This window comes from Bidens hawaiensis, unplaced genomic scaffold, assembly GCF_021521415.1.
Source record: "Bidens hawaiensis isolate Kalapana, Puna unplaced genomic scaffold, B.hawaiensis_p1.1 tig00009566_1, whole genome shotgun sequence".
NCBI lineage: Eukaryota > Viridiplantae > Streptophyta > Magnoliopsida > Asterales > Asteraceae > Bidens > Bidens hawaiensis.
This window is the reverse complement of record NW_027491713.1, coordinates 67,347-79,805: the sequence shown is the minus strand read 5'-3', so window position 1 is coordinate 79,805 and position 12,459 is coordinate 67,347. Positions and strand designations below refer to the sequence as shown.

The 12,459-nt window shown below is 34.6% G+C and overlaps 1 protein-coding gene and 1 pseudogene across 1 annotated transcript; one reads left to right on the top strand and one right to left on the bottom strand.

The window, feature by feature from the left end:
• Window positions 1-3,521: 3,521 nt before the first annotated feature.
• On the top strand, window positions 3,522-4,671 carry LOC143532854 (uncharacterized; annotated as a pseudogene).
• A 1,673-nt stretch (window positions 4,672-6,344) lies between these two features.
• LOC143532865 (NADH dehydrogenase [ubiquinone] 1 beta subcomplex subunit 2-like) lies at window positions 6,345-8,814 on the bottom strand. Its single transcript, XM_077027786.1, has 4 exons — window positions 8,678-8,814; window positions 7,559-7,604; window positions 7,180-7,245; window positions 6,345-6,534 (listed from the first exon to the last, which is right to left on the bottom strand). The coding sequence occupies exons 1-3, from the start codon at window positions 8,782-8,784 to the stop codon at window positions 7,180-7,182; spliced, it is 219 nt and encodes a 72-aa protein (XP_076883901.1). The 5' UTR covers window positions 8,785-8,814; the 3' UTR covers window positions 6,345-6,534.
• Window positions 8,815-12,459: the final 3,645 nt, after the last annotated feature.

Below are 12,459 nucleotides of genomic sequence, written 5' to 3'. Positions count from 1 at the left end.
ATTGTAACTTTATAGTGTCGTTGTGCAATGAGCAATCATGTCGCGCCTCGACGTTTCCGCCTTCATTGGTCGGGGTGTGACAAGTTATAAATAATATCTTTTTCTTTTTAAATTGGATATTAAATTTTAGTATATCCCTATTTTATAAGATTTTCATATCAAATAATTGATAAGATTAATTTTTAATTTAATGAGATGTTATAACCCGTTTAAGAGCTATTTGGTTTTGGTAAGACTCATACCCATGAATTTGAGTTAAATCAATGAGAGGCCTCCATTTAAAAATCAGCAATCTGGTGGCTTTCATAAAAGGAGGGAGCGACCACATCGCGACACTTAGGATTTTAAGGGTTTCATTTATATATATTATAGATACAAATTCGTCATTCTTCATATTTACACGCATTAAAGAAACTATCAAAATCTTATTATAACGCTGATGTTAGGTATAATCAAAAGAGGCGGGCGGTTTGGGTGTCACCCCTCTTAGAGATGCTTACATAGCCTTCCTCACTAGGTGGTGGTGGAGATTCAAGAATGAACCGAATGCTCTTTGGCGAAAGGTGATTTTAGCTTTACACTCTTCTAATAGGTCGTGGCCTACTCTCCCTCACTCAAAAAACCAGCCGGGTACGTGGAATTCCATAGCTAATCTAGAAAACCACCTTGCCTTTTCCAATCTTAATTTGGGGAGTCTTATCAAAGGGAAGATGGGTGTTGGAGACAAAACAAGGTTTTGGATTGATCCTTGGATAACGCAACATCCATTAAGAGTTATTTTTCCTAATCTTTTCTTGAATGAAAAAGTTAAGGCGTGTTTGGTGATATCGTGCTATGAGGGAACCGTCAACAACACGGTTTGGAAATGGCGGTGGAAGAGAAAGAAATTGAACCATTGTGAATCGAGTGAACTCTCGAGTTGTTTAAATTTGTTGCAACAACTCTCTTTAAGCAACAACCCAGACCATTGGATTTGGCATAGCGAACCTTCCAGAATTTTTTCGGTATACTCCATGAAAAAGATATTGTTCAATAACTCAAATTTGGGTGTTTCGTTTATTTTTAAGTGGAATAGTTGGGTGCCTAAAAAAGTAAACATTCACGCTTGGAAGGCGAAAATGGATAGACTAGCGACCCTCGGGGCTTTATCCAAAAAAAACATTGAGGTAGGTTCGGTGACTTGTAGATTATGTGGAGAATACGATGAAACGAGTGATCATCTCCTCACTTCTTGTCATTTTGCCACATTAGTTTGGCAATTTGTTAGCAATTGGTGTCACATTCCTCCCATCTATGCTTTTTCGATGCGCGACTTGCTATATTATTATGAAATTAGCACTTTGCGGACTCAGTAAAACAAGGTTTTATACGAGGTCATTCTCACAGCATGTTGGTGTATTTGGAAGACTAAAAACGAAGTCATCTTTTCAAATAAGCAGGTTTGTTTCGCCAAAACTGTGGAAGATATTAAATCGTTGGGATTTCTTTGGATAAAAAATCGTTCGTCTTTCAAAAATTTGTTGTGGAAAGATTGGTGTAATTTTATGTTGTAATCTTGTTTTTTTTTTGTTCGGTTTCTAGCTTCTTGCTAGCTGTTTTAATGAAATTTGCCGTTTGAAAAAAAAAAAAAAAAAAAAAAGGTATAACCTAAACTTTACGTATCATCAGCAATAATTTTTCATAGTCACCTTTTAATTTGTGAATTTATTTGATACGTATAACTCACAAGCATTTATGCATCAATATCTTTAATGCTCACTTTTTGTCTGTTGTTTTGAAAAACTTGAAAAGAGGGAGCAATTTGTACGATCATTTATATTCTTTTGAAAAGATTTTGATCCAACAACCTAAGAAAAGTCATAATGGGTATACAAATTGCTAATAGTTATACGCACTATTGGTACCAAATATTCTATACCTACAAAAGAAAATCACCAAATAATATTTTGGCCAACTCGAAATACAAAATAAACTTTGGCTTTAAAATTTACCAATTTACTTAATCAACAAGAGTCTCCGCATGTTCATTTCAAGCCAGTCAAAAAACATTATGGGATTTTCATACCTTCTCGCAATTTCAGCAAGAAATATTCATAAAATTTGGCCACTCTTATTTTGAAAAAAGCATTTTTAAATTAGACATCGCGTACTCAACGATATATTATGGAATATCTCGTCATTTAAAAAAAATATATGTTTCTCAGCGTTCAAATGAAAAGAAAAAATTAATTAACTTCTTTTTTTTCAAATTATAATTATTTCATAATTATGTAATTCCCTTAATTCTTTAATAAAAATAATTTAAAAAAGCTAAGGCTTTAATAAGATAGAAAATATTAAAATAATTCATAAATATTTAAAAATAAAAAAAATGTATTTCAATTTTCATCATATTAAAAAAAAAAGAAAATCAAATGAATTTTCAAATTAAATTTCTTTAATAAATAGGACTAATGAAAAACATTAAATATTTAACTTTTATAAATATAGAAGGGAAAATCTCGCCACTCTTAAAAAAAATGAAGACAAACAGATCATCTTTTTTAAAACGAATCTTGTCACTTCTTTTTAAAAGATTTTAGATTGTTATAAACTTAAAAATGGAAATGCAATCAAATTTTAAAATTATAATTAAAAAAACTAATTACATGTTAAAATCAAAAACTTATTTATTGTATAAGTCTTGCCCCTTTTAGAAGACAAAACAAATCTGGTCACTTTTGAAAACATTTTAGATTAAAACATAACAAACTTTTAAAAATTTATTGATGTTAGTAAATTTTAATGTTATATTAAAAAAAAGAATATTATAAAATTTATAAGTTTATACATAAACTTATAGAAAAACAGAGTAGATTTAAATAAGTTTATACAAAAATTACTACAGTGACATTTTAAAAAAAATGTGAGATTTTATAAATTTGTTTAAAAAATAATATGTATTGAAATATAGAGATTATAAAGAATACATAAATGATTTTAATATAACTATACTCTTTTTGATAAAACTATTAATAATTACAAGGTATTCACAAAATGTTTTTAACTAAATTATATTTTTTTAAAAGAGGCGAGATTTGGTAAAAATCTCTTGGAGATGGTAGGTCAATTTTTTCTTTTTCTTTTTTTTTTTTGGTAATTTTGGTAAGATGTGATTGTCAAAATGACTATTTTGATAATTTCTCCTCTATTAAAACACAAATTATTTTGTCAAATATTTATTAACATATAGGTTTTCTTTGAAGTTAGGTATGGATATAAAACATTAATGTAGTACCTTTTTTGTCTGCCATAGTTAACAAAAATAAGTTGTAATAATATATGGTAGCGTGAATTGGGTGCATCCAAAACCCCACCACTTTAAACATTCTCATTATATGAACATGCAAGAAGACTCCATTATTTATAAGCTACCCCACCACCTCAATCTCCTCCTGTGAATCCGGTTAAACATCTTCTTATAAATCTACCACTTTGTTAGTGAACTTAAACCCTTGCCAGCCAAACTCAGATTTAGTGCCATGGCCTCCATTGCTAACACACTCTTCTTTTTCCTCATATTTTCTTCACTCACCCTCCAGCCTCATGCTAGGGAGAGCAAGTTTTTCACCCAAGTCATTCATTACCTTTCAAATTCACCAATAACCTCCTCATCACCAGCACCAGGACCGTCATCATTGGCACCAGCACCAGCTCCAGTGCTGGTTCCAGGTCTGGAGCCAGAGGCTGGGCCAGTGTTTTTGGCTCCAGCACCGGCTCCAGAGACAGAGCCATTCTTATTGGCCCCATCTCCGGCACCAGCGGAAGAGGAGTATGGTTATGGTCTTTATGGTAAAGGGTCGAGTGAGTATTCCTCAGAGGAATACCGCACGACTTCCTTGGAGGTTTCTGAAAATGAAACCTCCAAGGACGAATTTGGAGGAGAAAGAAACTAATGATGTTGATGAGTTCATTTCACAAAAGCAGACACCGTTTGAGAAGCTGCTAAGTAGTCAGAGTTACTCTGCTAACAATAATGGTTACTCGAGCTATAACCAAAATGGTTACACCAACGTGAACAGCTACAACCATTATGGTTTCAACAAGAATGGCTACAATAGTTACAACAATGAGAATGTCTACAACAAGAAGAATGGCTACAACAATTATGAGAACGGTTACAACAATGAGAATGTCTACAACAGCAACAACAATGAGAATGGTTACAACAACGAGAATGCCTACAACAATAATGAGAACGTCTACAGCAACGATGAGAATAACGAGAATGGCTACAACCAGAAGCTGTATAGCAACAGCTATAAAGACAATGACAATGAATACTCAAGCTCTATGAATGAGAACAATGGTTACAAGACCAATAGCTTCGTTGGAAACAACAACAATTACATGACCTTCACAAACGGCAATGGATACACACCCTCTAAAGAAGAAAGCAACGGCTACAATGGCAACGGGTACATGATGGAGAAACAAGGAATGAGTGACACAAGGTTTTTGGAGAATGGTAAGTACTCTTATGGTACAAACAACAATGGGAATAATCAGGAAAGTAGTTATGTGGAAGAAGTGAGTGATAATGGTGAAGGGTATTATAGGAATAATGAAGAACCAAAATATGAATTTGACACGATGGAAGAGTATGACAAGCAAGAGAGTTATTTGCCATGAGTGATAATGGTGAAGGGTAAAATGGTCAAAACCGTCACAGACGGAAAATTTCCAAAGCAAATAGCTTGGTCTTGAGTCCGCTTTGCAATTAATTTTTGTACCAGAAATCAAAAACAGCGAGAAAAAAAAAACCTAATTTTGCAACGATTAGTGTGCGAACTATTTGGTTTTGTGACAACTTACAAACCACATATATGTTTTCAGGGAACACTTGCGCTCTTGAACTTTAAGCACCGTATGATACATTAAGCAATGTGATCCTCGCTTTCTTTTCCTATCCTCTCCAAAAAAAATGAAACAAGAGATCATGTTTTCACGGGGTATGTTTGGTTGGATGTAATGGAATCAAGGGGGAATTGAATGAGAGAAGGAATGAAATGGACATGAGAATGAAATGAATCTTACCATTCTTTTATCTTGGTTGGTTAACCTATGAAATTATTACCTTATGTTGTTCAATATCTAAAAATTGTAGAAATAAGATATAAATAATAAAAACACCCATATCTCAAAATACTTTTTTACAAAAAAGAAAAAAAAACTGCAATGGCGACTGTGATAGTAGCTCCGGCGACGAAAATGGTGACGGCTGTGTGGTAGTGATGGCGATGGTAGGATGGCGGCGACGGTGGTCGTGGTCAGGCAGTGATACTGGTGGTGGCGGTGATGGTCAGGTGGCGGCGTTGACAATGGTTGCGGTGGTTACGACGACGTTGGTGGCAGTGGCGGTGGTGGCGCAGGTGGTGGAGGCGGCGGTCAGGTGGTGGTGGTGGTGATGATGGTGGTGGTCTTTTTGAGAAAGTAGATAGAGGAATAAAATGAAAAAAAAAAAAAGAAGGGGTGTGAGAAAGAATGGTTTTGATGAAATGAGATTCCATATGTAATGGTGATTCCATTCCATTGAGCAACCAAACACCACTTTTCATTCTCACACAATAATGAATCATTCAATTCCCCCTGTTATGCCTCCATACCAAACGCTACCTTAGGGTCTTAGGGATGTACAAACCGGGTCTTTACCCAAACCGGTTTCTGATTGGGTCAACAGAAGTCAAAATCGCTGTTAGCTTAAACCAATTCCGGTTTCTAACCTGTCTGCAAGTGGAAAAGGATAGGTTCTGTTATCAACTGGTTTGGTTCAGCCTTCTAACTGGTTCGATTTGGTTTTTAAATGGTTTCTGCCAAACAGTTTCCAGTACCTGGATTTCTTTTTTACACAGGTAAATATGGTTACGCATTATTACACGCTCTTTAGACTTTACTCGTTTCTTTCCTACACCTAAAACAGTTAACATTAGCGAACTTGGTCTCGTATTCAATTTTGGTTCTCATATAAATCATTCCCTACATATATAAATTAACTACTCAGATAAAAACTCTAGGTCAAAATACATATTCAGGTCACCCGAATAACTTGTGGCCACAAATTTGGGTCTTGTGTGAATAAATGATCCACCAAAACCCAAGTAACCCAGACATAAGTAAAAGATGGTCAGAGGTGGATTCTCGGAAAGCCGAGATACTTTTGAATGTTTCAAGTTTATTGATTGTGCTGGTTTGTATGTGTAATAAAGCTGGTATAGCTAGTTGCCTAGCTATGTTTTGGGCACCTGAAACATATGTCTAACAGTCTAAGTAACCAACCTTAACAAGCGTACCAACCTTAAAAGTGTAGAAGTCCACATTAGGATTGAGAAAAAAAATCACATAACTCAGTTCACATGGTTCCATAGTCACATCATTTTATTTAACAAACAAAAGCATGGTGTCTCAGATACATAGGTTGTGTTGAACCGCATCAAATGCACAATCATTAAATAAAACACATGATAGTTTTATGGTCTCTTTTGATGATCACAACACCTGAATTTCAACAAAAAATGGCATCAAATGCATGATTATTAATAATAAACCAAAGTAATGCTTCATAGACCAAAAACATCAGTGCAATGAGAGAAAATGACTAAAACATGTGTCAAAAATTTTATGCCTTAAATTTAGGCTGATGTTTTGAGGCTTAAGTATTATTTCTTAAATTAAATAGCAGGAATCATTTCAACTTTTGACCAGTTTCACATAAGAAAAGGTTTCAAATAAGCCTGGCAAACTAGACGGATTGGGTCATGGGTCAGAACGAGTTCAAGTCAATAATGGTTCTAAGGAAATTGAAATTGGGTCAAAACAGGTTCTGGCCAAAAGGCAGAGTCTGGTTGAAATGAGTTGTTTTAGAAAAACATACTGAAATAGGTTCACCCACTATATTTTCATATGGTGGCTAAGGACAGTGGTGGGTAATTATGATTGTTGCCTATTGTTTCAAATATCAGCGACATTAAGTAAATAAAATATTAATTTGGCTGCTTTAAGGCATATAACAATATTCCTTTCGAAATCAAATGATTGGCGGCAATAAATATCGCACCAACAAAACTATAACTTCACATTTTAACTACTGATATTAATTTAACAAACGCATATATATCATAAGCAGCAGAAGATAATTATTACCTAATGTTCATCTTCATGTCCATGTCCATGTCCATGTCCATGTCCTTCCCAAGGATGCCGCCATCCCTAAATGTGTAAAAACAGATTTACTTTACTAATATTTCAAGCTACTTCTATCATGTTGTACCAATTTAACCTTTGAAAGACAAGAATATGACATGAAGAATATGTTCTAATCAGCTTAAGAGGCCACCCATTAAAAAGTGACAGGTGACCAGTAATCTACTATGTGACCACTCTTCCCGTCTAATATGGGGTCAGAACAGTCATTTTTATGAAAAAAAAATGTTAAATCACTCAACTCTTTCCATTTTAGTTATTTAAGTATATGTACATGCAGTTTCTAATAAACTAAATGAAGTAATTGATTAATGCTCACCAGAAGCACAAGACCGTCTTGCTTAGCTCGATAAAGAATCCAAAACCTGAAGCAAATTGCATGTAGTAAGTTTTTATTAAAAGTTAATGCGCATCATGCAATGTACAGTATGTCATAACATAACATAAAATTGCAACTTGTGATCAACAACTCATTGCATCTAATCCTTATGACCAACCTTTCGGAGTTCAAAATTTTCTGTTGTTTACTGAAACATTTTGCAAACATCGCATATGTCATCATGTTTACTGAAAATTTTCTGTTGTTTTACCTTAAACAAAGAATTGAGAAAAAAAAAGTATAGACAAGCATTATAGGTTGGAATTGTAAAAGACAAATGAATGCAATACAATTACAAGCATAAACGTTATGTAAACATTATACATGATAAACACAATTAATAAAAGAAAACTCATATAGATGACAGCATATGCAGTGCTTTCAAAAAAAAAAGTTTCAAACAATAGAAGATGGGACGTATATCATACACTATCATGATAAACATTAAAGTTGACCGAGCAATTCAAGGCAATAGCAGGCATTGCAAAAATGATAACACCATTTAAAAATTTTGATTGTTATCTCCAAGGCTGCAAGTTTAAATTACAAATCGCAGCTGGGATTTGATAAGAAAACAGTTGACATCTGTGGTCATTTGCTATATTCTTTATCTTTAAAGTTAAGAAAACTGTATGCTTTTGTGCATGTTGGTCGGTCCATAAATTACATTTAACAATTCAAAGAGTACTAGATCGGAAATATTTTCCAGAGAAAAAGAAAAAACTTAAAGATGATGTGAAATTCATAGCCAAATGTAACTACTGTCTAAACATTTTGTTTCTTCCGTTAATGTAGTTTGTGAAGGCACCTTCGGATTCGGTTTCACCTAAGATCGGTACCAGTCAGATTGATTCTTGGAAGTATTAAAAAAATTAGATATAAAATTCAAATCCAATTAATCTCGTTAGTCAGTACCCCACTACACTGATTAGATCCTATGGATACAGCTTACAAAATCGAACTTACGACGCATTTAACCAGCCAAGCAACGAAAAACATGAAATTAACAAACAAGTGAATCGAATGACCGAAGAAAATGAAAAGGAGAAAACGTAGTACCACATCATGGCGCACATGCCCTTTCCGGTGATGGTGTGCCAGCGCTTAGGCTGATGCAAATGGACGCCTTTGTATGTTCCATCTCCATACCCATGACCTCCTGCCATCGATCTTCAATTGGAGCCCTAGGTTTTGTTTGATTTGGGGGAAATGGGGAATACTTTTGAGTCGGCCGTATTTGGGATTCCTTATTTAACCAACCATACAAAATAAAACTAAAAAAAAAAAAAAAAAAAAGTTATGTTATGGTTTTGACAGATTTTTCGTTTCAATGCTAACGTCAAGTCTAGCTTTTTTATGTGAAGATGGCTAAGATCTTGCATTAAGAGATCAAATCTTTCTACCCGGCCTCGTCTTGCAGCTCGACCTCCAATAAACAATTTTTTTTCTGTTCGATCTCGACCGCCTCATCACTTATTTTTTGCCTCATTTTCATTTTCTCAATTTGAAACTCTATAAAACTTGAAAACTCATCCTATATAAAAAGCAATTTCGGGTCACCGGTTAAAGACGACTCCGTTCCTTGTCCCTTTGCCTCTGCCTTGTCCCTCCCAATCGAGCGTTCCCGTTCAACCGCATCGTCATCGCTAAACTCCATATTAAGATTTTGGTTACAACGGCCATCCAAACCACCCATGCTATATTCTTCACTTTCGTACATTTTTGTCCGCTTCGTCGTCTCAACCTCATTCAGTACTAGATGCCACTTCGAACAAACCCAGATCAATTTCCAAACTTTTGGGTAGGGAAAAACATGCTTATGTCTTTTGCCAACTTGTAAAGATCGACGTCAATATTATCACTCTTTGGATGAGTTTTCGTGTTGATGTAATGATTGTTGAACCATACTACCTTTCTATTCATCTCCATCCACTTTCCGTTTATGGAACCATGCGACCGATACACGGGAGAGTTGTAAAATTTCATGATACTTCTTCGTGATGGCCTTCCAAAAATTCATTCCCATTTGTGCGTTACCTAATAGCATTTAAATAAAATGTAAAAACGTAAACAAATTTAAACTATTGAGATCGTTAAAAAAATTATATAATGAAAAACAATACCCTTTGACGCATTTTCGCTTTCGCTAACCCAAGAGTTTGCCAAAGCGACTTCTTCGACCGAATTCCACATGAAAACTTTTTCTGTAAGCGGCAATTCAATGGGTTCGGATTGGGTTTCATTAGTGGTCTGCTTTTTCGAACTCTTCTTCTACGCGGGTTCAGGTTGGGTTTCCGGTACTACCTCTTGAACATCTTCTTCGGTTTGAAGGGTTTGACTTGAAATGCCTTGTTATTGGAGGTATGCGTTATATTTGAGCCATTCGTCGAAAGCTAAAACCAAACCTTGCGTTACCTCCGGGACGGGGTCAATGTTGGGATTCATTTTGGGTTGTATAGGAATCTTGTAGGAAAGAATGGTTGAATTTGGTTTAAATGGGTTAGTTTAGTATGTATTTGTAATATAAATAAATTATTTTTTTTAAACTTGATGAATGAGGCAAATGAGGATGGTCATTATGGTCAGGTCATGCATAACAAAAGAAAAAACGGGGAGGGGGGAGTGTTCTAGATGAATTTGTAGAATGGATTTGAATTGTGGAACGTGTATTCGATTACAAACTGTCTACCGACTACAACAAAGTGAAAATTGTTGTGCCAAGATCGTTGTTTATTATAATAATCAGACAAGAACAAACTAAATATTGAAAGAAACTAATTAAAACAGGCGAAATCCACTAGTAAGTTACTAAACAAGGAAACAAAGACTTGATGATACTTTAAAATTTTCTCATTGATTATTCATTAAAAGCTTAATGCAAAGAATTTAGGGTTTTTGATACAACAAACCACAAGAATATTCAAAAATAAAAATAAAATAATCAAAAGAAGAAGTGAAGAAATAATAAGGAAAAGAGACGAGATAAAAAAAAGGAAAAAGGAAGGAAAAAATTTCCATCCCACATTGGTGGAGGAAAGAAAATGTAAGGCTTCCACCATGGTATAAATAAGATTTCTAATTCTGGTCCCACATTGCTAGATTATAAAACTTGTAAGCTCTTTATAAGGAAGAGAGCTCACATGATAATATTATTATGTGCCAAATCACACCCGGTAGTCCTAGCTGAGGGTACGAAGCACCCGACGCGCACGGGCTCGGGCGAAGTGCGACGGGCGCAATGTGGCACTTTGATGACGTACTTTGCACTTCGCTCGTGCGACGCGAAGGCATGAGGTTAAGATTCTTCGCGCTACGCGAACTCGTAGTAGTTATCCAAAAAGTCCTTTGTCCTTCGCGCGACGCAAAAATATTCTTCGCGCGACGCGACATGGAAGTCACGCAATGATGACACGTTACCTGACATGTGTCGTGCCACGTGGAATAGCTAGGGCTGACTCTGTAACTTTCTTTACTTTTCAAACCCGAAAACTCGACCCATTTTAAAATTTTCGATTTTGTTTATATATATATATATATTAAGCTTCGTTTAATAATTTTATGTTTGTTGATTTACATTGAATTCGTTAAGTCGACCCGATTTCTTATTTACGCGAATAGTTGCTTATCATTAATCCGATATTCACGATTATCTACGATTATTGTTCGTTTGTTTAATTATTCCTTTTGTTCAATTAACGAAACTCCGGGATTAAAGTTTAAAGCTTTAAAGATTAAACAGATTTGCAAACTATTTGAGAATAATACAAATAGTATCCAAGTTCATAATTCATTATTTCGATTTAAATATATTTCGAGGTCCGGGGTACAACCTGTGAATTGTACTTTAATTATTGGTCTTAAAACCATTTCTAAAGATCAAGGGTCCGTTTGGTAATTATAACTTATCCTTCAAACTAAAATTTATTGAAAGTACAAGGACCAAATATGTAATTTAAGCTTAAAATAATATACTTTAATAATAATCAAATCACCCAGCCCCCCTAACCCACCCCGTTTCACAACAGCAAGTCCGGCCGCCGGTACACGGCGCCGGCGAGCCTCATTACCCCCACAAATCTCGCTCCCTAATCAATATTATTCGCGTATTGACCTTGAACCATAACGGAAATCACTAATATATGATTTTATTACGTTATTACATCTTGAAATTAATGAATTTTAGCCCTAATACTCGCTGGAAAATCGGCCAATCGTATTTACACCCATTAACGACTATACGACACAATTACCAATATAAATAGGACCCTTAACTAAAGCTAAACTCGTCCACAACCATCAATTTATCTAACAAACACGCTATAATACGTCATTGATTCATTACAACCCGTTTTTCCGGCCTTCCGCTGTCGCCGTCAACCTAACATATTTACAGTTAATAGTTATTTGGTATTGTTTCGTTGTTCATCGTTAATTAAAACTCCTAAGTCAATTTCAACAGACATGGAACAAAATAGGAGAATTGAAACCTAGGGTTTTATGGTGATGATGATGAATAAGAATTATAATTTATATAAATCTGTTTACATTCTAAACTCAAGTATGAAGCTGGAGCAATGGTTAAGACTTTAGACTGTTTGGGTGTTGACCCGGGTTCAAACCCAGGTCATGGCTAAATTTTTAATATTTTATTTTTGAACCTTTTCCTTTTATATCAAATCAAGTTTAATATATTAAAAATCATTACAAATAAAAAAAAATCTTTTTAAGTTAAATAAATTAATTTTGTCATTTTTCTTTCAAAAACCACCCGTTTCATATTCGTTATGCTTAGACCCGTTAATATAATATTATATTATTATTGCATTTAGTTAATATTATAA

What these genes read in the sequence shown, in the direction of transcription:
- LOC143532865 (XM_077027786.1), bottom strand. Translation starts at nt 8,784, where the DNA reads ATGGCAGGAGGTCATGGGTATGGAGATGGAACATACAAAGGCGTCCAT. An exon ending in GGCATGTGCGCCATGATGTG is followed by an intron (nt 7,605 to 8,677) that starts GTACTACGTTTT and finishes AATTTGCTTCAG; the next exon opens with GTTTTGGATTCTTTATCGAG. An exon ending in AAGACGGTCTTGTGCTTCTG is followed by an intron (nt 7,246 to 7,558) that starts GTGAGCATTAAT and finishes TTACACATTTAG; the next exon opens with GGATGGCGGCATCCTTGGGA.